This window comes from Diadema antillarum, unplaced genomic scaffold, assembly GCF_040938485.1.
Source record: "Diadema antillarum isolate AM-2024a unplaced genomic scaffold, OU_Dant_1.0 scf00000057, whole genome shotgun sequence".
Taxonomy (NCBI): Eukaryota; Metazoa; Echinodermata; class Echinoidea; order Diadematoida; family Diadematidae; genus Diadema; species Diadema antillarum.
In genome coordinates this window covers 2,636,488-2,663,961 of record NW_027270946.1, presented here as the reverse complement: position 1 = coordinate 2,663,961, position 27,474 = coordinate 2,636,488, and the positions used below count along the sequence as shown (strand labels likewise).

The 27,474-nt window shown below is 38.4% G+C and overlaps 1 protein-coding gene across 1 annotated transcript in view; it reads right to left on the bottom strand.

The window, feature by feature from the left end:
* LOC139715926 (calcium-activated chloride channel regulator 1-like) overlaps positions 1-27,474 on the bottom strand; it is a 38,109-nt gene that overhangs the window by 5,581 nt on the left and 5,054 nt on the right. Inside the window, exons 2-13 of the mRNA XM_071627479.1 lie at positions 22,745-22,988; positions 13,826-13,927; positions 11,307-11,483; positions 10,569-10,746; positions 9,181-9,296; positions 8,351-8,513; positions 6,224-6,483; positions 4,692-4,866; positions 2,641-2,825; positions 2,051-2,240; positions 1,388-1,510; positions 211-372 (exon numbers count right to left, since the gene is read on the bottom strand). Coding sequence (XP_071483580.1) covers positions 211-372; positions 1,388-1,510; positions 2,051-2,240; positions 2,641-2,825; positions 4,692-4,866; positions 6,224-6,483; positions 8,351-8,513; positions 9,181-9,296; positions 10,569-10,746; positions 11,307-11,483; positions 13,826-13,927; positions 22,745-22,988 — 2,075 coding nt within the window. The remainder of the gene's footprint in view (positions 1-210; positions 373-1,387; positions 1,511-2,050; positions 2,241-2,640; positions 2,826-4,691; positions 4,867-6,223; positions 6,484-8,350; positions 8,514-9,180; positions 9,297-10,568; positions 10,747-11,306; positions 11,484-13,825; positions 13,928-22,744; positions 22,989-27,474) is intronic.

Sequence of the window (27,474 nt, the reverse complement as noted above, 5' to 3'; positions counted from 1 at the left end):
ATATTATATAGGGCAGATGAAAGATATAAGCCTGTACAACCAATTATGCACTTACAACGATCATAAATATGTCCATATTTCCATATGCAAGTTAAAACACACTTTCATATGCATGTGTACGCTCACCTGAGGACAGACAAACAATGATGAATAAAAGTTCTTACACGGTACACAAGTAAACATTTGACCAATGAAAGTAAGTTTCATTACCCGTTTGATTGACGCGGATAACGAAGAGTTCCACATGACCAGCCGGAGAGGGCGCGAATACGTCACCGAAGACAAACCAGTTATCGGGCACTGTTGGACTCTCTTCAAAGTTCTGACGCAGGTCCGTGAAATTTGTGGAATATCTTATTTCATAATGCGAAACTGCAAAGGGATAATCAATAAACAAGCTGATCGGTATGCTCGTAGCAACTTAAGGAGATATTTTCCCCAATGCACATGTGAACTGAGTGAATTAAGAAATCATAAGTAAAATACAGTAATACGTCAGTGTGAAGTTTGAGAAAAATCGGACGATCCGTTCAGAGGTTATGAATCTTTATAATGTTGGTGCCCTCATTCCTGAATGAGATGGCTACCGTAGCCCTGACATCATGGAAGAACAACGATACAAAACAACCCCTCCCCCCCCCCCAAAAAAAAAAAAAATGAAGAGAATTCCACAAATTGTCACGTCTCCGAAAAGGACACATTCCGTTTGCTTGTTACTGGCGTACTTATGATAAGGGTATTCTGCTCTACTTTAGCAAAAGGAGGAAGTGAAATCGAGTACAAATGAAGAAAATATGTTTTTGGGTAGGCCCTTCAACATGAAAATTTGTGATGAGAAATAATGTCGGTATTCGTGCAAGTCATATAGTGATGCATTTATGAAAATTCGAAGAATTTTGATAGTCCCCCAGAAACTCATTATTATGTAACTTGTTTCTTTTTGCCAAAGTGTTATAAATTAGAAGCAAACATAAAGAATTTGCAAAAGGAAGCAAGTGACAATCATTTCATAAGGCTGTTACTTGCTCCCTTTTGCCGAAGTATTCTAGATTGTGTGCAAGTACACTGTATAAATGACTTGGCTAAAGGAAGCAAATGACAGCCATAATCATGAGTGCTTCCTTTTGCCAAAGTATTTCAGATTTTTAGTAAACATGAAAAATCTGGCAAAAGGAAGCAAGTGACTATCGATTATCATGAGAATGTTACTTACTTCTTTTTGCCAAAGTATTATAGATTTGCAGCAAACATGAAAAATGGCAAAAGGAAGCAAGACACATTCATATCATGAATACCACTGCATACCACTGATTCTTGAATATCATATGTGGCTCCAAAGGACAAGAAACTTGAAGTAAAACCTAAGCAGATTTGCCGATGTCCATACCATTTCCGACTGAGAGGTCATCTCCAGGAGCAGTGAAAGTCAAGTTGACCGTCTGCGTCACTGGGTCAACATGGGTTCCTGAGAGGTCAACAATTCGTGCTGGCGGGTAGAGATCGACCGCATCTATTAAAGTTATAAAAGTGCAGATGTTTACATTTTTCCACTTTCTGTGAAATCCGAGTTTAATTCCACTTATAATTTAGTATGAGTTATAACCGTACTATTATTTTTTTCTTCGGATAAATCTCTTTATATAAATTCTAGGAAACAGTTTTCCGACTGAATAGTGCCGATGATGAAGAGAACATGATCTAGCCTTGATTGTGAAAGACGAGGTGTCCCCTTTATTGAATAATTAGGGTCAGTTTTCAAACCTCAGACTTCAGTTGAGACTGTTGGCATGAATATGTATTTATGTAAATTAGAGTAACATGTTGAGCCCACGTGGAGCAGAAAATCAGAGAGGATTTTCGGACAGACATGGCGCTCGAGGGCAAGAATAAAGTTGAGTTGCTGTTACTCAAAGAAAGTCTCGTGGGGATCTGTTTCGTGTCATTGATGATACGTGTGACGTGTTGATTTGCCACCTTCTTTTCCTCGGGCCCATAACACTGTGGACACCTGAGTTTCTCTCCATATGGATATTGGAGAATAGAATCATACCTGCGTCACACGTGGCTGCGTTCCGGCACTCAAAGCTACCGCCAATCGTTTCTCTGTTGAAATTTCCAGTCTGCTCGTACAAGATTTCCAGTGGTTGATAGACGCCGCCTACAGCGGGATTTGCAGGTGCCGGTGCTCCGGTTGTCACCCCTACCAAGACTCGTGTGCCGTCTTTAGCCTCGACTTCAATCTGTGAAGAGAACATGTGGCAGTTATAAGCACACACGCGACCTCCATTTTATATCCTATCCGAGGGGAAGAGTGTTTTGCCTCTTGCTAGAGAGGACGGTATGATTACACACAACATTCAGCTGACATATAGCTCAGTGAGACTCGGGTATCGAACTCGGGTCGCTTGTTTCGAAGGCAGAATCTTGAATGTATCTTTGTTATTTTTGCAGTCCGAAGAGACCGTTACCTGAATTCTTTTTGATGCTTCTTCATAATGTTATGAACTCGAAGGGGTGACGTTTTTAAAATGCCCCTTTTTTGTGTTAGGCTTTCCAATAGCCAATAAATGAAATTATATCTCTTTGAGATCTCCAAGACACTTGTCTTCGATTAACATTATAATGCGTGCGCACACAAACCTCGACGCCGTAACGCCCCGATCCGCTAAATTCAGTGAAGTACGCGGAGTAGGTCCCGTCATTCATTCTAGAATCGGGCTCGGCGCCGTTATCTAAGGGTCGCAGGACTGTTTTCCCGACGCCACCGGCCAAAGAGTTAAGGGTGACAGTTGCTGTGACGTCAGCTACAATGACAGGTGCCGAACCTTCATGGGACAAACCATAAAGCCATGTGTGATAATACGCTGTATTAAATGGAAATATTTACATAACATTGACTGGCCTCGAGGGAGATACCAGAAAATAATTATTGCCCAAACTGAAAGAATATCTATCTGGTATTTCCCTCAAGGCCAGTCAATATCATAATTATTACCTATCCCCTAGGTAAATTAGGAAAATATGTGATTACGGCTATACGCTATGATATAGATCAAGCCACATTTGACTACCTGTACATCATCACCAACATGTCGAATAATTGACAAATTGTTCATCAATGTATGTCATTCAACTCCAACTTCAAAGATACATATGTAGTTGTAACAGGCGAACTTCAAACATCTGAACTCTTTTACACTTTATTTTTGCTTCTGTTTCAATTTGGAGAGTTGTAATAACTGATGGTCACTGTTATTGAGCACAAATGGACTAGTGCCGCTGGAAGTGGTCGACCTTGTATGAGTTGATTTATCGGCGTTCTTCTGCAGTGCGTGTAATCGACACGCAGCGACCTCCTTGAATGTTTTCTCTCCGCGGTCGATCGGAATGTTTACATGTAAAGCAGGGAGGTTAGATTCCACTCCTTCTCTTCCCACCTCCCTGTTTTGTAGTGCACTCCCGTTATAACGAACACGGTTATAACAAAATTCTGGTTCTAACGAAGTAAAAATTGGGGCTGCAATGTCATCCACTCTATGTATTTCTGTTGTTTATTTGCTCGGTTATAACAAAATTCCGATATAACGAAATAAAACTGCCGGTCCCGAGGATTTCGTTATAATGGGAGTCCACTGAATATGTAAAAACCCGGATGCTCGTGATATGCTCTAATGTCGCCCGCTGAACTCCACGACCCTGCAAAATACCAACTGTAATTGCCTCGCAAAACTACCTCGTATAGGTAATAATAAGGATTGTTTTTTGATGGGGACGTTGTGAGAAAAAAAACTGATCTGCGCATGCGCAAAACCGCTTATCAAAATCGATCTCGGGTCCTCTGACTCTTCACGTCGGTTCTGGGCCATTTTAGCGTCCGCTCAAATTCAAGACGCAGAGAACTACTTGATGGAAGACAATATTGAGGGGTGCCATTTTACTTTGCATAAGTTCCGTCTTCGCGAATCTAAGGCACGAACATAAGGCTACTTTGCAGCAGGACGCAGGGAGAGAGGAGACAGGCCTACTTCGCAAATCGAAAGCTCCCTATTCAGGTCAAGTTGTGCAATTGACTCTATTAGTACATGAGTTTGTAAATTGCCAGTTTTGTTTTTTGTTTTCCATGTGACAAGATGGCTGAATGGTTGGTGTTTGTTACGCAAATAAATAAATAAATAAATAAATGAAAAGTAATGTCTCTGTATATCGCCGCGTAACGGAGTTTGATTGGCAAAGCTAGCATTATAATGGTTGCTACTTGATTTCACGAACCCATTACGAATATCATTAACTTACAGAGACTGCGTTTATCGCCTCAGTTCAGAGATGATCATGACATATTGCATGGGAGCTGCTTATCTTTAAAGGCAGATTTATAGAGGAATATTGTTGTGTTTAACATTTTCTCACTTATTTGCTTCTGAAGTTTATTTTACCGAAATTATTTCTCACGATCGCATGTCCATTCTCTCCCTGTGAATACTTCCTCTAGCATTCGTTTCATCTCGCACCATTTGGTTCGAAACGATAAACGCACCGTACATTCAATCTGTAGCTCTAGATATTTAGGCCGATTGACAGATCTTTATCATCTGCATTGATATTTTTTTCAGGTTGATATCATGTCATCCTCCTTGTAAGAATAAACTATGATTATTAACATCACTGAAACATTGCATATGCTTCAGTCGTACCTCTGAACACCATCACGTAGAGAACCTGCTTCTCAGGCGGTGAGACAAACGGTAATGCCCACGCGCTGGTGACTTCAATGGGGGTGGCACCCTCTAGAACTTTCGGCTGGAAGATCACGCTGAAATCCCTGGTGTCTTCGTCGTCGTTAGTAACTTCCAATTCCCACTGTCCGGACTACAGTTATGAAAGTAAGTTCAATAATTTGAAATGGAGTGGAACATAGTCAAAAGATTTTGTCACAGTACTCGATTGATGAAGCATAATGGACAATTATGATACCAGTAACAACGATCCGTGATCTGTTTTGATCTCACCAGGCTCAAAAGAAAGTGAGACCATCTTAACAGCTGATACTATTCTAATTTGCAAATAAAATCGTGATATTAGAGAAGGTGCCAAGAAGTTTATTGAGATGAGAATGTTAAGGGTTTTATTCTTGTTGTAGGAAACACATTCCCGTCAATCCCCCGATTTGGTACTGATATATGTTCAAGGTAGTATTAGTCCCCCTGCATGCTATCTGAAAGATTTAAATTAAGTGCTCTTTCGTTATGCTACAGTGGTTTTCTGGATATCACTGTCCTGTGATGACGTCGCGAATTCCTGTTGTCGTCTCCTCCAGCGCGATTGGCACCGAAACTTTAATAATTCGTAACTTTTGAATGGAATGCCCAATTTTCCTCAAAATTAACTTACGGAGTTCTACTGACAACGCTGCATTAACTTAATCTACATAATATTGCTTGTTATTACTCCCCTCTACGTGATGACGATACAAATCTTGAAAATGTAACACTGACATTATATACAATTAACAAACTTTCACTATTCCCAAAGACTCTACGAAGAAGGCTCGACAAACCCAAAATTGCAGGAAAAGATTTTAAGTTGTAATATGTTATAAAGTCATATGACAAAAAGTCGATAAGAGACAAGAGGTTGATGTGTTGTATTTGCATATCACATAAATATTCAGAGACATAGGTATACAACTTATGCAAATGTGTTCATGTGTGACGTATGTGTACAAGAGAATGGGGGCGTCACTGTCCGGAAATTGAACAGAGATGGGCACACAATAAAGGAAACTTTCACATTCGAATCTGATCATAATTACAGGCTTCCTGATATTCGTGAGGGTACCTTATGTCATCGTTTGACTTAAGTTTTCTCGGCTTCGGCAGCAGCTTTGTATTGGGAGGCAAAATCTTTTGCAGGCCAAAAATAGCAGGAAAACCTTGCAAAGCTTCATCTGAAAGATCCACATCTTCATGTAAGCTTCTAGTATGGTCCGGGTGTCATCGTGTGGCCTTTTATAGGCATCGTAATCACTCCGGCTCTTAATTGGCTATTGACCAAGTTCAGAGCCAACTTAATACGAAATTGACAATTTTATATTTTTCCGTCCCTCTTCTGTCAATTTCGGGACAGTCCGAAAGAGTGGCTTCGTGTACATCGCAGTTAGAAAATGATTCAATACCACAGGAATAAGTTTTCTTGAGTCACTGATATTGTCTGGATAATTCCTTACTGTTGTGTCCTCTTCTTGGATGTCAAACTGAATTTGTGTGAAGGATGGATTTGCTGTGATGACATCCGAAGAGCTGTTATACATTACTCCTGACGGACTGGTGAGGATCACGTCGTCGGGATTCAATTCTCCGGTAGTAGAGCTTACAACAGCTGTTAATCCGCCAGTCAGAGCAGGCTCCACGTACGACACTGTTTTGTGGCTCTCTCCACCAGGGATTCCCACGAACTCGGAGCTCGTCGTAACAGCAGTCGGCGTAGCTTGATGGACATAAAGTGAATACGTAGATATAAATTTTCACGTCGGGGACGTTCAGAGGAAAAAAAATGGTCTGAGCATGCGCAGAATCGCGTATCAGACGCGATCTATTTATAGCTCGCGCGCCTGAGTTTTCACTATGCGTTCAGGGCTATTTTTACGTCCGCTCAGTTCACGACGTAGAGAGCTACTTGATGCACCGATCAATGGGGGCGCCATTTTCTTTTTTATACGTTGCGTCTCAGCGTAATCTAAAGCCCGCCGCACACTACACGATTTTGCCCCGATTCACCGGTCTTAAGACGCACGACGCAGGGAAGAGGATTGAGAACGTCCAGCTCAAGCGTTGTCTCAAACGTCCGCGCTGCAAATCTAAAGCTCGTGTCATGCACGGAATCATTGATATAACTAAGTGTTGCTTCCTTAAAGTGAGGCAGTCCTCACGAATTTCAAAAAAAATATGTTGTTGTTGGTACCTCCAATGAACTACTTTCACCAAAAACAAACTTTCAAATCATCAAATAAGCTCGTAAATTTTGATTGAAAAAGTGTGAATCTGCATGATGAATACGCTAATGAGCAAGTCTTGGCGGAGAGTCAGACGTCACCGAGGCACAACTCTTCCCAGCCGTGTTCTGCTCGTCATGCGTACGCTCCCTAGTTATTTATGAATACATGTTTACTATTTATTTTTATATTAATTGTATATATAAATAAGCTTGAAATATTTTGTTTGAAATAATAAAACCACATATTGTCACATTTCATTAAAAAATCAGATATGATCATTTTGAACACTTAAACTGGTTTTCTGAGGCACAGCTGTCAACTTGAGAGTAGGGCATCAATGACGTTGCATCTTTTGGCAGGCTCTTACACGATCGCTTGCAGGAATTTTTTTTTTTAAATCGCGTACAAAGACAGTGTTTGCTTTCCACGTGTATAAATTGGTGAAAGGTTCTATTTTTTACTCTTCTTAATCATCATACAGTGAAAATTCTCAGGACTACCTCCCTTTAAGTAGAAATTTGTTGTCATTGTATTGTATAAGAAGAAGACATATGGTACACTGACTATAGCTGAAAGTATATTCATCACCATCACCCCTACACCTTGGCTAGTAAAGGCCCTCGATCGCTGCAGGATGGCTATAATGGGCGAGCGAAGCGAACTTAGCCGAGAGCGACGCCCACTAGGCTGGGCTCTCTTCATTAAACAGAAGGTCGCTACAAAAGAGTACACCTTGCCTCGAGGAGGTGTGGGGAATAGATACTTTCACCTTTTTTCTTGAGCTTACGGGGGATTTCACTCCTCATATGGGAATTCAGCTAAATCAAAAATGTATAATGTATAAGTTTCGTGAAACAGACTATGAACCTCAAAAGACAGAGTATTACAATAGTGTATAGTCATCCTGAACTGTACTTATACTTAACCCAAAATATCAATTTTAATGAAAGATTTGTAATTGATAACAGAGCATCAAGAGGTAAACACCGAAACTATGCATGCATCATGATAGCGGTTTACTAGGACAGGTTTGGGTCGTCAAACAGTTGGCACTGGTTAGTCGTTTACTCTTATATATCAACACACAAACACACACTCACACACACACACACACTATATATATATATATATATATATATATATATATATAATTATGTGTACATATAAACTCGGTTTCATAAAGATTGACGAGGATGTATGTTAGTGCAGTAGAGGGACACACAACAGGCAGGGCACAAGGCTTAGAAATTCGAGGTCAACCTGAAAATGGAATGAGGATTTGTAAATCAATGATTAGGTACACAGTGAAATTGTGATTGAACTTGTGCTTGAGTACCGTTACTAAATATTGGAGCTTACCTCCGATGTCTGACGCGCACTCAATGAACGACAGAAGGATGCCACTGGAACTATCCAAGTGAGAGAAATGTTTCCCATTTGTCGCTGTTGCCAACTCTTCCAAATCTGCGTCCGCATTTGGACCAACGGCAACAGTGCACACGCGCACGTTGGCAGCCAGAACCTGGACATAGATCAAGAAATCGACTTTACCGTTACCACGTCAAACAAGCTTGCGTTTCTATTTTGATTTCGCATGCACTTCCAATTCGTCCAAGAGCTCGAGCTAGTCAGACATGAATCAATCAATTTAAGTGTGTGGCGTGTTTTAAATTTTTCAGAATCACGTGTAAACTTCATATAACTTTTCTTTTCGGACTAAAGGGAGAGCAAGGCCATTAAACTTGCGAATTCATCACTTTAGAGCATGGCCACAAAATGTGCAAAGACTGGTCGCCGATCTCCAGCAGCCACAAATTTCTGGCGACCATCAACAAGCAATGGAAGACTAAACCCCAAAAGTGTTGATCGGCGACTAGTTCCTCACCAATTAGCGATGAGCGTTTTGCTAACGTTTTGCGGGGGAAAATAATGTGACTATTTGCAGAAAGGTTGTAAATGGTCCCCAATGGTGGGCTACCTATGAACACCACTAAACATTGGCGGTCGATCGGTTGATGATTTTCGTGCAACCTAGCAGGGGAAGTTAAGGAATAGAAAAAGCACCCAAGCTCAAGTTTGAGTCCGAGAATTGGAAATCTAGTGATGTTGCACTTAAGCTTACCAGTTCTTGGATTAAATTGTGACGAATTATAACAGGGAATCATTGCTAATGACATTGCTGTCATTACCTCATCCATGGCGTGTGCAATAGTGACACTACCGGTCTGTTCGCCGTCGGTTATCAAAAAGAATCTTCTTCTAGAGGGCACGTCATCTTCTAGGAGATCAGTTGCTTCCCTTATTCCTTTACAAAAAAAAAGAAGTTACAATGCTATCAGCTTGCAGTCACATTTTCTTTTCAGATTGTCAATTTTCAGAAATGGTATACATATTCATATTTAACATAAATAATAAAAATATGCAGCATATCAGCTGCTATTTCTCTTTTGAATGCTATATCAGTTGCATTACGGTACAAAACTTCGTGTTTCTTATTGCCGAAGATTCGAGTTATCATTTTCTGCATTATGGTACTATTTCAGCACGAAATGGACTTGTAAAAATCTACGCTGTTATCGGAGAATGAATCTTATTCACATTCACAATCGATGGGACATTTCTGGAACTGGCTTGTTTATTTGCTACTTACATCTAATATTTGGGGAATATGGTTGAACTGTACACATTTTCTTGGGTTTACATATATATGTATATATGTATGTATAATACATATATATACATGTATATATATATATATATATATATATATATATTTACATGATATTGATGCATTTTTATCAGTAATATCATAAACAATCTGCTTAAGATTGCTCAACTAGCTTTTTAAGAATTTTAAAAGTAACTCTACGAATTCTATATTGAATTGTAACGATGGATACAACAAAGGAAGTTATTGTGGGATTTGGCAAGCGTATGTGCACTCCTACCCACGCAGTTCAGTAGGAGAGTCTCATTATTATCACGCTAGAATCATTTTTGTCATCATTTCCATTCGCTGCTACACCACCAATGCGAGAAACAAGATGTGAGCAAATCAAGAGCCCTGTTCCTTTTTGTCCAGTTTATTTCGTAGGAGTTCTCGCTGCCTTTGCTCTTTAACCAACGTTCCATAAATGCGAAGTAAAGTACATCCATCTCATTTTCAGGTTAAGTGCGTCTACCACTTTCCTTTGACTGGGGACACCATATGCAAAGTCTGTAGGCCTATTATGACTTATCTGTAAAAATCTTATGAAAGGAAATCTTAACTTATGATCATATTATAAGTATGGCTAGAATAATCTATGAAGTGTTGCCAGTGCTGTGCTCAATACCCAGACTCAGCTGTTTTACACTTAATTCTTATTTTCAAATACACTTTATTTGAAAAGTTCTATGTACAATTTCAAAACAAAACAGAATGGAAGAACAGCGAATGATCTGCAAGTTGCAGGTACAGAGTTGTAGTCCTTGCGTAATTACAACTCGAGATTTTTTTCTCCAGGACAGATCGATTCATGATTATCTTAAATTAATGAATTATAAATTTTAGTAGTGCTAGACACGTATAGCTCACCTGCTCCAATATTGGTGCCACCTGACGCTCTGGAAGGGAGAGCATTCTCGAGAGATGTTCTGGTTTCGGTAGAGTCAATCACAGTAATGGGCTTCAACACCGAGGCGCCCACAGCAAACCTGACTATACCTACTCTGGATCCATCGGGAAGCACATTTCTGATGAGGTATGAGGACGACTGGCAACAGAAAAAAAAAATAATGATAACACATACTGTGCTCAACCTGCAGGCTAAGGCCTCCCTTCCACATGGTTACCACGAATAACTGCAGTCCTACAATCGACGAATTCTTTTATGTCATGCACCTCTTCCCCCGTCTGTATTTAAGGAACATAAAACTATATAAGCATTCGTCAAAAGTGACAATGAACCATCCGTAGGACAGTTTGTTATTCACGTGCCGGGCATTCATGCTGATTTACGCACTGTGAGCTCTCATCTTCTGTACGATTGCTGAGTCAATAACCACTGCATGCCAGTACTGATCGTTTCATCAAAAAAACCAGTGTTGACGCATCGCTACGCTCCATTTTGTCAAAACATATATTCTGTGGTCTATTATGTACTTCCTGATGAAAACTGATTCGTATTATTCGTGGTTTATACCCAAGTACGGATTACAACTGTCAGTCACCATTTTTCCAGTATGTGTGGGACCTTTACACGGAGTTTTGCACCTCCTCATTGTTCTGACTCGTATAGGCCTATGTATCTTTCTTAGTAGACGTCAGCCGTACCTGTCTCAGAAGTTCTAGTCTCTCCGGATTATTACTCATTGAACCTGATGTATCCAAGATTAAGATCGTCGTGGTTTGTGGGCTGTCTTTCAAAACGATGAATTCAGGTGTGGTGTCATCTCGTAATACAGGGGCAATATCGTTGGCTCCTTCGAAATCCTTGTGTTCCATGATAACCTTTCGAAGTAGTTTGAAATGAGGTGAGGTGAGGAAAATAGATATCTCATTAACGTGTGAAGGTCAGGTGATTGTGCTTGCAAGTAACGGTTATGTAAGCCCTATTAGTACTTACGTAGGGGCCTAATATATAGTATCACCCGATTAAGTGGGATTGCATTTGTCATTGTCATTACCATACGTTATTGTCCCCGCCGAGCGAGTTCGAGCAGGGGACTATGAAACGGGCTCCGTACGTGTGTGTGTCCGTGTGTCCGTCTGTCCGTCTGTCTGTCCGTGTGTGCGTCCGTGTGTGATCAAAATCTTCAATTTGCTACTTCTCTGTCATTTATGAGCCAATTTTGATTTTGTTTGCTTTATATGATAGCACTAAATGGGAGCTTTGAAATTCCTACACAGAATTTCAGTTGTGACCTTTGACCTATATTGTACATTTCGCTACAAAATGCTACTCCTTCGCCATTTCTAACCCGATTTCGATTCCGTTTGCTTTATGTGATGGCACTAGGAGAGGGCTTCAAAACTTCTACACAGAATTTTGACCTTTGGCTTCTTTGACCTTTGACCTTGATTTTTGACCTATATTGTACATTGGTTACAAAATGCTGCTCCTTCGCCATTTCTAACCCGATTTCGATTCCGTTTGCTTTATGTGATGGCACTAGTTGAGGGCTTCAAAACTTCTACACAGAATTTTGACCTTTGACTTCTTGACCTTTGACCTTGATTTTTGACCTGTATTGTACATTTTGCTACAAAATGCTACTCCTTCGCCATTTCTAACCCGATTTCGATTCCGTTTGCTGTATGTGATGGCACTAGGTGAGGGCTTCAAAACTTCTACACAGAATTTTGACCTTTGGCTTCTTTGACCTTTGACCTTGATTTTTGACCTATATTGTACATTGGTTACAAAATGCTGCTCCTTCGCCATTTCTAACCCGATTTCGATTCCGTTTGCTTTATGTGATGGCACTAGGTGAGGGCTTCAAAACTTCTACACATAATTTTGACCTTTGACTTCTTTTGACCTTTGACCTTGATTTTTGACCTACATTTTATTGTACATTGGCTACAAAATGCTACTCCTTCGCCATTTCGAACCCGATTTCGATTCCGTTTGCTTTATGTGATGGCACTCGGTGAGGGCTTCAAAACTTGTACCCAGAATTTTGACCTTTGACTTCTTTGACCTTTGAACTTGATTTTTTACCTATATTGTACATTGGTTACAAAATGCTGCTCCTTCGCCATTTCTAACCCGATTTCGATTCCGTTTGCTTTATGTGATGGCACTAGGTGAGGGCTTCAAAACTTCTACACATAATTTTGACCTTTGACTTCTTTTGACCTTTGACCTTGATTTTTGACCTACATTTTATTGTACATTGGCTACAAAATGCTACTCCTTCGCCATTTCGAACCCGATTTCGATTCCGTTTGCTTTATGTGATGGCACTCGGTGAGGGCTTCAAAACTTGTACCCAGAATTTTGACCTTTGACTTCTTTGACCTTTGAACTTGATTTTTTACCTATATTGTACATTTTGCCACAAAATGCTACTTCTGGCGGGGACATATATTACGTTAAAACTTTTCCTGGCCCGACTATCCTTATCTCAATCAAAACTATACCATCCCTTTAACAAGTATTGGACGAGGCCCTGGCCCGACTATGTGTATTGCTTGATACTACAGATACTAGGAATCCCTGTAAGAGCTTTCTCTCAAGTCTTTGGTGCTACTCCAATCTCTTCCGTAGCAAAGTCGACAAATAATGTCATCAATGCATTCCATCGCAGTTTTCCTTGATTCAATGAATCCGCGGCCACACCATTCCTTCCTGTATAGTTAGCACTGCAGCGTTGAGCTACATCAGATGTAGCCCTGTGGTAGCAGAATTTCCCCGTTCCCATTCAGCTTCTGCTACACTTCAATTTGATGCTTGCACAAGTTTGTTGAGCAAAATATTCCCTTAGCGAAGTGAAAACTTTGAGAATTGAAACGAAAAACTCCACATGTAATTAACTTTGAGCGAATGTGTTCGCCGTCACTGGTGTAAATATCAGGGTGTCACAATCCTGTTCATGCCCAGAAAGGGCAGAGTTAGATCAATTGGGCAATGCCGACATAGGGAGACTTTTATTCCGTATTTGAAGCTTTGTATGGACTCAAGGTAATTTTGTTTCTTTCTTTCTTCTTTTGCCTATAGAGGATACGTGTTTGAGAACAGAAGATAACAATATCAAATAATTAGACATATCTAAAATTCTAGTAAGTATAATTCGTTTCACAGGGAAGAGAATGGCATTTTCGTCAATATGCGATGGATCATCGCTTACCTCCCAAACGCTTTTTTCCATGCACAGCCTATTCTGCCGGTTAGGTGCAAAAGCGTTGTGCTGGAACTCGTCGACGTCACTGTTGTCACAGAAGTGAACATTCTGCTCGGAGGGTATTTCAACATAGAATAAAAGAGAGAGAAAAGCGGTGGTAAAGATGCGAAATAGTGATATAATATCATTAGCTGATGAGATAGTGTGTAAGCTGTATTGATTGACCTCGATTTAAACACACCTCCTCTATAGCTAAAATAGTGGCCTTAGTTTCAAAGATTGCACTAGTTTCTAACCAAGTTCACAACCTTTCGACTGGTAGTGCTTCATTCATGAATATTGAAAACATAACAATTATACAAGTTAAATCTGCTAAAACATTTTATAAGCATTCTTCGAAGCTTCCAATTTGAATGATTAGATGCCGTAATAGCAAGCCAAACGAAATAGCAAAAACTTCTCTTACTATTAAATGGTTGTATCAACAGCAACAACAATACCCCCCCCCCCCACAAAAACACACACACAAACAAACAAACAAACAAAATTTTCAACATGACACAAAGTATGGTCAGGACGAATATAAATGCGAAGTGTAAAATTATTGAGATATTCTGTACGTCGTCGGGCAACATTCTAACGGCGAAATTGTCGTAATATATAGGCATTTCAATAGCTCTGTTGAACTTTGAAAACTTTCTTTTCGAAGTTGTAGGGAATTTTGATAAAAATAACGGTAATGATACAACAGTAATAATAACGATAATGATGATAATAAAAGTAATATTGATGATGATAATAATAATCGAATAGGAGTCTAAACTAAGGTAAGGAAAGACAAAATAATCCCACATATAAATCAACTTTACCGAAACAAATGGATGATAAGACAAAAACACTTTAAAATACACCGGAAGTGGAATTTATCAAAATTTCATTTCATCGATTCCCCCCCCCCCCCAAAAAAAATGACTTGCAAATTTTGAAAACTTGCCCTTCTGTCTTTTATGTGTGCTCACTCGTGCATTATCTAATAAATCGTGCTCACATTCACACCTGTGAGGTTAGTCAGTAAAGGCAGGACACACATTCACCTGTGAAATTATTCTACTCAAAACTTCTTTGAAAACTTACATATGTTAGATTTGGGGATGCTTTTCTCATTTTATACAGCTGTTTTGAAATGATTAAAGATGAAGCTAATACGAGTCGAAAATTACGTTACTCACCCTTGGTAGATATGCTTTGTACATGAGAGAACCCTGATCTCGGGTAGCTGCGTCTTCGACAAACCTGCAAAGCGATGGATCGGGTAACCCATCGGATCCCACCGAGTTGCAATCCCGGCCATTGAAAACATTTTGTATACGTCCTGGATAACAGATAAATCACTTATCATTACTACTCATAATACGGGTTGTTGAGACTGGTTGATAAGACGGGTTGATATTTATGGCATAAGAAAGTTGCACTTGTCAAAACTATTTCCGATGGCACTGAATATGTACAGTGTCTCTTGATTGCTTACACGCAAACGCACACATGAACTAATTTCAATCTTGCTGAATGATAATGCCTTGATTGATCATTGATTGATCCTATCTTGAGTTTAGATTTACCAATCACATCACCAGTAACTAGGAACAACAAAATAAAAGTCATCAAGTTCACATTCATGTTAGCAACAATGTAAAACTGTTCTTGTTGGTGTTCCCCAACACTATACAAAAGATGCAGCTGGATTAGTACTTTGTCTAACAGTAATAACGTATTTCTCGGAACAAGATGCCTGAATCTAGAAAAAGAATATCTACTCCCGAGCAAATTATTTTCCCAAAGTTTGATGTGTCTGTACATGTGGTGTGATTATCAATCATCTTTCCGACAAAAGATATGTCTTATCCTTCTTAAGTAATTTATACATCCCGATATCTCAAGGGTATCTCACATGACTATGGGAAAAACCGTATTTGCTTCTTTTTTTAACCACGCCATTAGTTTAGGAAGAAACGGTATAGAGAGGTACGATGGAACCTACTTAAAAGCAAGCTTGTTGTGTGTAGGTCCCATGCAACAGAAGCTTAGTATGAAGTATGGGATTAGGAGCGCAGGTACAACTTCCCAGCAAACACATAACGTTTTCAGAACGTTTCCTCAACTTTTTTTTGAAGATTTCGTACGTCTTCGTAAAAAACGGACATTTCTATAAAATACATATATAACATTATAGTTTGGACTTAGCGTTTACCGCAAAGCACAGTTTTATTTTTATTTTTATTTTTATTTTTTTTTTTTGGGGGGGGAACGTTTTAGAAATGTCAATAGAGGTTAAAAAATGTTTTCATCGTGTCTGTTACGTCTTCGTCATTCGTTTTTGGTTTGTTTTGTCTTTTTCTTTTGCACAAAAAAATTAGGTCTGCAACGTCTCTGCCTTTCATGAACATTAAAAAGAAAAACGTTTTTTTTTTTTTTATTTTTTTATACGTCTTCGTAAATGTTTCGATGTATATCCATGGGCGTCACGGGGGCGGGGGGATGGTGCTCGGGTTGAACGCACCCCTCCTCCCCCCCCCCCCCCCCCCTTCAGACCCTTTAAAAAAAACAAACTTCAGTCTGCGAGCGACCTCAACGCTGGACTCTAAATGATTGTTCTTCTTTATTATCTTTATTATTATCATTATTATTATTATTATTTTGCACCAGGGACAAAAAGAAATCGCATCCCGGGCTCTGGCAGCACTGATGTTACTTTACTGTGTTTACTCTCTATCGACCGTACTGTATCCGTACGGTAATTCACTCACTGTGCAACGGATTATTGAATTTCAATTCTGAAAATGCAAAAGCTCCTTCGCGTGGGAGGGGGATACCCCTCCCACACCCTCCCCCGTTAGGTCTCCAACCATACACTTAGCAAACTTGGGGGATTGACAAATTTCAGAATATTTCATCAAAAAGCATGTTTTGCATGATACTTGAATTCAAATATATTCAAAAGTTCCCTCATCCTCTTTGATTTATGTTTCCCCCGCTCGGTTCCTACCCACAGATTAACAAGACTCGACACATTATATTATTATTACAATCATATTTACTGGACCCAGATATTGGCATGACCTCCCTCAAGATATTACTTCTTCCTTATCTCTATTCACTTTTAAACGCAAATTAAAACAGTTATTACTTAGTGGATATACACTACCAAGTTTTTAGCAACGTTTATTTTTTATACTCCCAGTCTTTTGTCCTTGTCCGCAGCACCAAGTTATCTAAGTTATTTAATGGTACCGATACATTTTTAAATATATAGCATTCTTTTTCAAACACCGCGAGATCCGCATACAGTCTGGTTGTGCGATATCTATACATGTGGTTCATTAGTTTATTCTTTATCGATATTTGTACTGGTATAATTTTATTTGGTCATACAAACATATCCGTTCTCCGTATAATTATATGCCTACAGAACCTACAGTTTAACAAGCGTTAAAGCTTTTATGTAGGCCCCATCATATTTCCGATACTTACTTGTGACTTCTTCATATGATATGACCAGGTACATTTGTGTATATGATCGTATATATTTTGTATTCTTGTTTTATTGTCAATAATTTTGTAATTTCATCATTGAGAAAGTGGAAATATGAAATAGATTTGAACTGAACTGAAATTTGGGGACTGTCAATTTTTCGGAGTACTTCAAAGAAGTGTGCATCAGATTGTTCTATTTCAATTCTAAAAATGCAAAAGCTTCGCCGTCTGGGAAGGGGCTATACCCCTCCAACACCCTCCCCCTGTCAACTTCTATGTATTACTAATGCCTACATAGTCATGTTCCACACGTGGAAACAAGGGCTGAAATGCCGCGAGTTATTAAAGCACTTATTTTTTTCCTCTCTTTTTTGATAGAAAAAAAAAAACTTCACCAGAAGTGTGCACTAGAACGTTGAATTTCAGGTCTGAAAATGAAAAATCTTCCCCTCCCACACCCTCCCCCGCCCGGTCGCTCCGCTCCCTCGGGCTGATGCTATATTCTACCTTCACGTTTTTGCCTCCCCCCCCCCCCCCCCCCCCCCCATCATGAAAACGGATCGACGCCGTTGGAGTGGATTATGCAGAGAAAGTCATGTGCTAAAATGTGTTAGAATGAAAGGTTCATCATTGATTATTGTGACAATAATCATTATTAGGAGAAATAACATTTAAAGAGCGATCCTTATTCACTAAAAAATCACGATACCAATTAGCAGCCACTTATACTCTGTGTCTGGAAACATCATCAATGATTTCTTGTTTAAATAGTCAATAATTTGTAAGGGCAGTATGCATGATATGGGGTGCCCTTTACATTAGCGTATCCATCTTGCCCCCAGAACCTCCACGGTTAAGAAAAAAAAATCATATTGATGTGTTTTGTTTTGTTTCTTCGTTGTATATATTCGTTCAAAAGTCGAATTCCCTTAAATCTCCCTCCAGTTTGTGTGTGTGTGTGGGTGTGTTTGGAAGCGCATGGGGGGGGGGGGGCAGAAGGGGCACTTGCCCCCTCCCAATATTTTTTGTGCCCCTGTAACTAATAATTGATTGATTATTTAAAGACCAAAATGAACAATAAAGGCACTTTTCTCGTCTAAAAGTTGTCAATTTCATAACTGAAAATGCAAATTTTTTCGCACATAACAGGGCGAATAATACACTAACACTATACATTATTACATCTATACACTAATATTTAATTGAGTGTTCTATGGTAGCCTCGCGTCCTCGAGTGTGCCCCCTGAAACATACCTTTAGTAAACCTTAAATTTTCCTTTCCTTCTATGCTTCTATGCTCATATAAGAACAAATGGTATTGCTCGAACAATACGATCAAGTTTAAGCTTTTAATGAATACATTTCAGACGAATGGCAAAGTAAAAGTAGCTCGCTCCCCCTGCCCGTACTTAGTAAAATGAAAAGTTTTCAAAAGTTATGATCATAGTGCTTCGCAATGACTTTTTACTATGTTTTATTCCCTAGAAATTTGATTTTAAATGCTCTATAAACGCGACTTTTACACTCTGTTTTACTAAAAGTCCCTACCGTGGGAGGGGATATCCCCCCTCCCACACCCTCCCCTGCTCGGTCGCTTCGCTCCCTCGCCGAGGATCTCACACCGTCACATAATGTACCCCCCGTATATTATAATCATATAGTCCTTCACAGCGATTTGTTTTTACTGTGTTTAATTCCCTAGAAATTTGATCTAAAATGCTCTATAAACGCGACTTTTACACTCTTGTTTTTACAAAAAGTCCCACCGTGGGAGGGGGTATCCCCCTCCCACACCCTCGCCGAGGATCTCACACCGTCACATAATGTACCCCCGTATAGTCCTTCATAGCGATTCTTTTTTTAACTACGTTTAATTCCCTAGAAATTTAATTTACAAGTGCTCTGTAAACGCGACTTTTATACTCTGTTTTTACAAAAAGTCCCTACAGTGGGAGGGGGTATCCCCTTCCCACACCCTCCCCCGCTCGGTCGCTTTGATCCCTCGCCGAGGATCTCACACCGTCACATAATGTACCCCCGTGTGTTACAATCATAGTCCTTCACAGTGATTTTTCCACTATGTAAAATGAATAGTTTTCATAAGTTATGATCATAGTCCAAGTTATTCATTCATTCATTCACTCATTCATTCATTCATTCATTCTTTATTGGTCTATGTCAGACATAGAAATTTGGCTTCCATTGACATTACATTGTACCAAAATGAACATGACAATACAAACACATTTTGCATAACAAAAATAATTACGTCTATAATAAGCACAATGAATACAAACAACACCCTACAATATAGGGCCTACATCTATATACAATATATCAGTTCTTTATAACCCCATATAACTCAAACTACTTCAACCCTTCTCAGCAACAATTTTCATAACAACCAGCAATGTCAAACATATCATAACTAAATAAAACCCCCTGAGGTTTCCTATAGAATTAAATAAGTACATCAAATCACTTATGATCATAGTCCTTCGCAGTGATTTGTTTTACGTTGTTTAATTCCTTAGAAATCTGATTTAAAATGCTCTATAAACGCGAATTTACACCTTTGTTTTGACAAAAAGTCCCTACCGTGGGAGGGGGTATCCCCCTCCCACACCCTCCCCCGCTCGCTCGCTCGCTCTCTCGCCGAGGATCTCACACCGTCACACAATGTACCCCCGTATAGTCCTTCATAGCAAAGATTCGTGTATATTAGTATACAATCACATGTATAATATGTACAATGTATAGCGTATATGTAAATGTACATGATGATGCAGGAGTCAATAAACAAAATATAAAAAACACTCACAGGTTACATTTAGTGTCAAAACGCACCCCCCCCCCCCCTCCCCTTGGAAAAAAAAAAAGGTAATGACGCCCCTGATATCATGTTGTGCATTTTTATAAATGTTCAAGAAAGAAAATCTAAAATTTGAAAACTAGTGAAAATAGGTAAAATACACGAAAATTTCAAGTATCTATGCTGGGTTCAAACTTTGCTACTGTGTTAATGATTGTACTTGCGTTATGTTCAGCTATTCACAATTTCAAATTAAGTTACGAAGAGGTGTTTTCATATTTTAATTGTTCTAACTAATATGTGTGATTCAATTTCAGCAACCGTCTGTTAATTCATTACAACATTTTGCCCGGTATATAAAAGAATGTGATACATAAACATTAGTGGGAATAGAATAGGATTATATATAGGATTAGAATTAGGATTAAGATACATAAATCCCAGATTGTGCCTATGTTTTGTCTTAACTATATTTTTTCTAATGCACAATACAAATCCACATTAGGCATTCTTAAAACGTTTTTGGACATTCTAGAATCTAGACGGTTTTTAAAGGCAATCTGGACGTCCACAGAACGTCCATAGAACGTCCACATAACGGTTTAAACATTCTTAAAAGGTCTTCTGACCTTTATAACGTCCAAAAGGTTTTCAGCAGGTCCTTAAAAATTGTGAAAGGTTTTGTGTGTTTTTTTACGATAAAAAAAAACTTTTTAACGTTCATTTGAAATGCTTTGAAGACGTCGAAAACATTCCATAAAAAGACGTTCTGACAAAGATTTGACAAAACGTCCAAATAACGAAGTTGTAATGTTTCAAGAATGTTCAGAAAACGTCCAATTGTTAGCTAGGTTAAGACCAAACTATGTAAAATAAAAAATACTACTCTGAATACAAAAGATCCTTCTTAAATACAATCAATGGACTTTCAAAGAAGATGCAACCCAAGAACAACAACAAAACACAACAAACAACAAACAACAAACATCGTACAAACAAAAAAGAAAAGATATAGAAACCCGCACGTAGTTTTGATAGCCTCAATATTCGGCGCACGAGTTTTACGACAAAAAGCTTAACATTAATAACAACAACAACAATCAAAGGAGAACAGTAACTAATAACCACATCCTGCACACACATAAGCGGTTGGTATGATAGCAGTATCAGTAATAGAAGTCACAGAGGTGTAATATAATGTGATAGTGACATGAACTATACCATTCAGGCTCCTGTCGAAAATACAAGGGAAGTGTTGGAAAATGAAAAACATTTACCACCAGTTCCTATGTATGATCTTCCAACCAACTGCATGCAGCGAGAAAAAGAAAGAAGGAGAAATAATGACAGCATAATGCCGCGCCCCGAAATCTTCAAGTGGAAGGGAAACACTAGCGGGCTGGAAGAAGAAAGTGCAAGCAACTGCATATGTATGCTCAAGCCTGTTCGCATGGCAACAACCGAGCAGTGCAGCAGAACATGCTTAAGCATAACAGAAAAGAATATGAATGCACTTGTGTGGTGTAAATGTGCCGTAAATGTTGCCTGAGTTTACACTTTAATGATGGTGATGACAAACAACTTGTAACTTCTGTGGGGAGAATTTTCCAGTATGTTTCAGTCCTGTACACATAATTGTTTTTAGCGAAAATTGTTCGAATGCGTGGAAAGTAATAGGCGTCATGTTGGCATGGATAGTGGGTTGGATAATGATGGACAGAATTGTTTTCTGTGAATGTTTGTAGAAAAATATCAGGAAGATAATTCAAGGAAAATTTATACATAAAAATACCAATCTTATAGTTAAAGAAGTCTGTCATTTTGACCATTTTTGAGGATTTTTTTCGGAAAAAGGTAATGTGGAAACTACCATATCTTGTACCCCACCTGATATGCCTATGGCACACCTCGTAGCTTCCACTTCATCAGTAATAGGATTAGTGTAGAATTCGTGATCGTTGCTGTCGTCGGCATATGCGTGCTCGTCAAACACGCCATATCGTAGATGAGCCCATTCGTGTACTATGACCTCCAAAATAAAAATATGAATGTATCTTTTCAACACATGATAGTGCTGTGATCAAATTCCTTAACTTGGATAATCAATTTGGCACCCCTTATGTTGACAAGAGAAACGAAAGTGACCAAACGAAATAGATGAGATCAGTCATGTTGCTCCGAAATGAAGAGAGCTACAACTATTAAGAAATTTAAACAACTAAAAGAGTATAAACAGATGAAATACATAATTATGGTAAATCTCTAAATTTGTACACTTTATAAAATGAAAAGTGAAATATATAAATTTCAATGAGTATTGTTGTATCATATAAACCAAAGATGAGGATTTTGCTGATGAGAGAAAAAGGTGCAAAGGATCATTTATTATAACTAAAAAACAACAACATGTGACCGAAATAATAGTCCTGTACGTGCATATAATTTGCAATAGGATGAAATTTGTCGAATGAATACTTTGCACTATGTATAAAGCCCTATCCGGAAATTAAATGAAAGGAAATAAAGCATACGATTATATTAAATTGAATTGAATTATATATCATACTCGTATATTCATGTACCTGTCCAGGAGATCCATATCTGTTAGTGACCTCTGAATTTGTTAGATAAGATGGTGACAGGCGCATGTACATGCCTGGTTCCCCGCACTGGCCAGGTTGCTGTGTCTCGGGCTGGTCATTGCCATCACTATTAATTCTGACATCACTGGTGTCGTAGGTCTCCCACGTGACCTGTTGGTATTCGGCTGAGTCTGCCCAATCAGCAGGAACTAGGATCCGAATTGTCTTGAAATAAGCAAGTCGCCTGTTTCAAAAGAGGTCAGTGAGCTTTCATCGTGACGAATTTTTCAGATGTACAAAAATATTGACCAAATTGATTATTAGAAATAGACCACGCCCTCAAGCATGAACTTGATTGTGAAACAATGATTGCAAATCATTGTCGGCTGAATCAAAGACGTGGTATGGTAATAGAAATTGTGATTAGAGTATAGTGTGAGTAGAAAATAAATGGTTCAGCAAAAAGTGCGTATATGTGCGTGAGTATGCATGTGTGTGCGTCTTATACTCCATGTGTGTGCGTGCGCATGCGTGCGTACACAGGCTCGGCACATTGATTCATTTACACTTGAGAGTGAGAAAATGCCTATTGGAGGCTGGGAATTATTGTATTGGTTATACTTATATTTCGAGGCCGTGAAAGGGGAAAATTATATATAATATACATATATCTACAGGTTTGCAATTAGCGATGGATCGCAATGACTGGTATACGGTATATAACAATCTGCGTACAAAGTGAGTCAATAATTGCCTTATATAAGATCTCCATAACGGTCCTCTTACTATACCATGACCTCCAAATTGGTACACACTTCCAAACCTGTATGACAAGTGGACCAGGAGTAGTTCTATCGCGTGGGATTCGAAGTTAAAATTTAAAGTTTTGAGGGTTCTGAGCATTATAATGTTTAAACTGTACCAAAAATTTGATTGTGAGTATCCCCATACATACATGTATACCGTACATGAGCAGAACATGATAAGACACAGTTTAACAATCCTGGTCCTCGTTCACGTGAAAGACAGACTACACAAGTTATAAGAGGGAGGGAAGTGCAGGCGAACTCTGCAGCTCCATTGAATTCATGTAAGGGTGTGTTCGCTTTGATGAGTCTTTCACAATAGGGCAGATAAAGCTCTTTCGAATACAAAACAAGAGAAAAAAAATCCATTTAATTTGTATAATGTTTTCACGTAAATTCCATGAATTTGTTGCAAGGCCTCGCATCTCACGCATGAATTCTTTGGTAAATAGCCTTTTTTTTTTTTCATCAGTCGCAAAAAGTCTTAGAAGTTCCCTGATAGGGGTGATACATACAAACAGTGGCACATTATGCATCAAAATTCCAGGAGTGCAAGACTTCATAATACATCATGCAAACAAAGATTCGCTATGAACGCTCTGTGTGCCGCATTAATTACCTGCACATAGGTTTGTGTGTGAAATTCGTGCACGTTTTACACTCAGTGGCACAGAAGGGGAGAAATGTTATTGCATTTTTACTTAACACAATATTGTTGGCTATTGATAAGGACGTTTAAAGTGTGTTTATTGCTTTAAGAGTCGGGTCGCGGCGCGGCGCGGCGCTTTCGACATTGTTCGATCGAAACTCCCCACCACCCCCCCCCCCCCCCCCCAAAAAAAAAACACCAACAACAACTGTATGGTGTTTTCAAGGCGACACATCGGAAAAGAGTCCATGTCTGAGGGTAAAAACCGATCGAAAGATACAAAGAGAACTTTGAAAGAGAGGACAACACGGAACATAATGGAATTGGAAGAGAAGAGATTGGAAGATTAAAGGGGAGCAAGATGGAAGAGGAAATGAAAGAAATTAGGGGTTAACATAATTTTATAACGAAGGAGGAACAGTGAAAATATGACAAGATAACATAAAATATAATGAGAGACATACATAAATAAAACGATAAGATAAAAAATATAACACAACTCTCTGTAGGCGTTCTGTTTATCCTACCTCTTCAAAATGACAACAAAATAAAAGTTTTTCAATTAAAGATAGAGGATTTTTCCGTTATTCTGCTTAATAATGGCATTCTTGAGATGTGAATTGTCTTCAATTTGTCTCCCTCTACAAATAAAAACTTTAAGATCGCAACTGCTGATCTGTTACTTAAAAACATGTCGGAGAGGGAAACAAATTGAAGAAAATTCACACCTCAACCTTCACCCCTCTGGTTAGTATTCTCTTGCTTTCATTAATGCCATCCTTATTGATGAATTTCATCATTCTGTAAAGTAATTCTACAATCCGCAAACTGGCCCAAATGGATTGGAGTCAAAATCAAAATCACATAAGAATGATAGAGAACAAAGATCAACAGTCGGGGAAGAAAAAGAAAGAGCTTTACATCAGCACGGATTGGACGCTAGTATCCCGAAAATGAATACAAAGAAGAGATTTTTTGTTTACAATAATTTATTGTTAAACATTTAAACTCATATTTGATACTGAGTTCAATATCAAAATAAATTCAATATCAAAATAAATTCATGTATTTGAGTTGCCAGAAAACCGATGAGAGAATTCAAAGAGACGTTATACTTTAATACAAGCATACACATCAGAAAAGTGGAATGCTAAAAGTACTGAAAAAATATTACAAAATGTCAGACAATCGAGTTACGAATATAAAGTACCGGGAAGCTCCTTTTGCGATCTTAATGTACAGAATGACAATGAATTCATTGTGTTGTATGATGCGTAATCGGATAGAGTATACCAACCATTTAAATTTTTTTCCACTCATTAATCCACGATCGAAATATATGAGCAATACCGATTCATTTCCTTAATTGAAATTCATTCTCACATGCCATTGTTTCTCTTCATGTTGTAATTTAAGGCCATGTTGTTATTTTTTCCTTTCTTTTTTCCTCTTGTGAGTCTAGAACAAGCTTATTATTGTGTTTATGCCTTTTCTGTGTTTTTTTTTTTTGTTGTTGTTGCATGTGTTGTAATACTGTATGTATAATGCTTGTATTTTTAATCTGTATGTGTGGACCCCTCTGACATGTCTGAAAACGTCCTTTGGCTGATGAGGGTAGATCCACGGTCAATCCACTGTCGAAATATATCAGCAATACCGATTCATTTCCGTATTTGAAATTCATTCTCACATGCCCTTGTTTTTCTTCATGTTGTAATTTAAGGCCTTGATGTTATTTTTCCTTTCCTTTTTCTTCTTGTGAGTCTAAAACCAGCTTATTATGGTGTTTGTACCTTTTTTCTGTTTTTTTTTTTGTTGTTGCATATGTTATGTCTGTAATTTTGTAAGTTTAATGCTTGTATAACTTGTATATGTGGACCCCTCTGAAAACCAGCCTTTGCCTAATGAGGGTGTTCCACCCCACGAGTGGAAAGTAAAAATTGATATATTGATTGTTCACGAATTCAGCACTCTTTTTTTTTGTAATTTCTTTCATCTTCTTTCTGCTGTGTGATACACAAACCACTTTTATTTGAAAGGGTTAAATCATCTTTTACCAAAAGCATTTGGACAAGAATGTTTGGTAAATGGCGTGTGATTGTATAGAAGGTCGGTAATGGGTAATGAGTTAATGAGTAGTATGTTTCCAATAGAAATTAATCTATCAAGTTTTTCATTACAATGTAATATGTTTGGTGATTTTTCCCCCTGGAACTTGTAGATGGACAAGAATGAATGACGTCTAGTCTTTTACATTGATTTAGCTGTCGTGATTTTAGGAAGCAGAAGTGGGAATGACTACAAAGGTATATCAAAAATGAGTAATGACAAATCATAATATCAGTGTTATGTTAAAGGGGATGGCTAGTAACTATGATCAGTGGGATTTCAGTATGAATGCTGGGGATGATTGTTACAATCCTTGTGGAATTCATTGACGGGCCGTTAACGATCGTCCCGTCTCTGTACAAGTATGCTAACCTGTAAACATTAAACTGCACGTTACTTGAATATGAGACCATTCTGAAGCAAACAATTTTCACACAAAAATAGATATATAATGTACTCTTAAATGAATCCCGCAAGGATTGGAACAATCATCCCCCAGCATTCCCACTGATTCCCACTGATCAGTTACTAGACATCCCCTTTAAATTATTATTTGATGTTTGTAAACAGAAGAACATTATGTATTATGTATACTTGCAATTATCTTAATGGATAATTGACCTGGTTGTTTATTTACCAATTTCTTGAATAAAGAAATGATTTAATCCCAAAAAACAACAACATAATAACAAATGAGAGCATACAGATATGCTTTTTCAGAAATTTATATAACCCCAAATGTCGTCCCCTCGGGAGTTACATCTCCAATGCGTAACACCTGATAAAAGCATTACCTGATTTAATAGTTAAAGTGGCACTCATTCATACCTTTGCGCTACATGTCATGTTTTGGTACCGTTTGAGTTTGGGTAATAGCCATACAAACTTGCAGTTGTGATCACAAATATCATGCTTCATGTGCATAGCTCATGGTCTAGTGCTACATTTCCAAGAAATCCTTTTGCTCTTGGTTTGTTTTTAAAAAAAAAAATTCTAGCCGTATAGTACCCAGTTACATTTTTTATAGTAAGTCTATAAACAACTATACATTCTGGTATTTTCTGTTCCGACTCATAAAGTCATACAAAAGTAGGTGACAAAATAAGCGTACGGAAGGTCAGTCAAACCCTACACTGATTTGGACGAGGGTATTGTTATCATTTGAT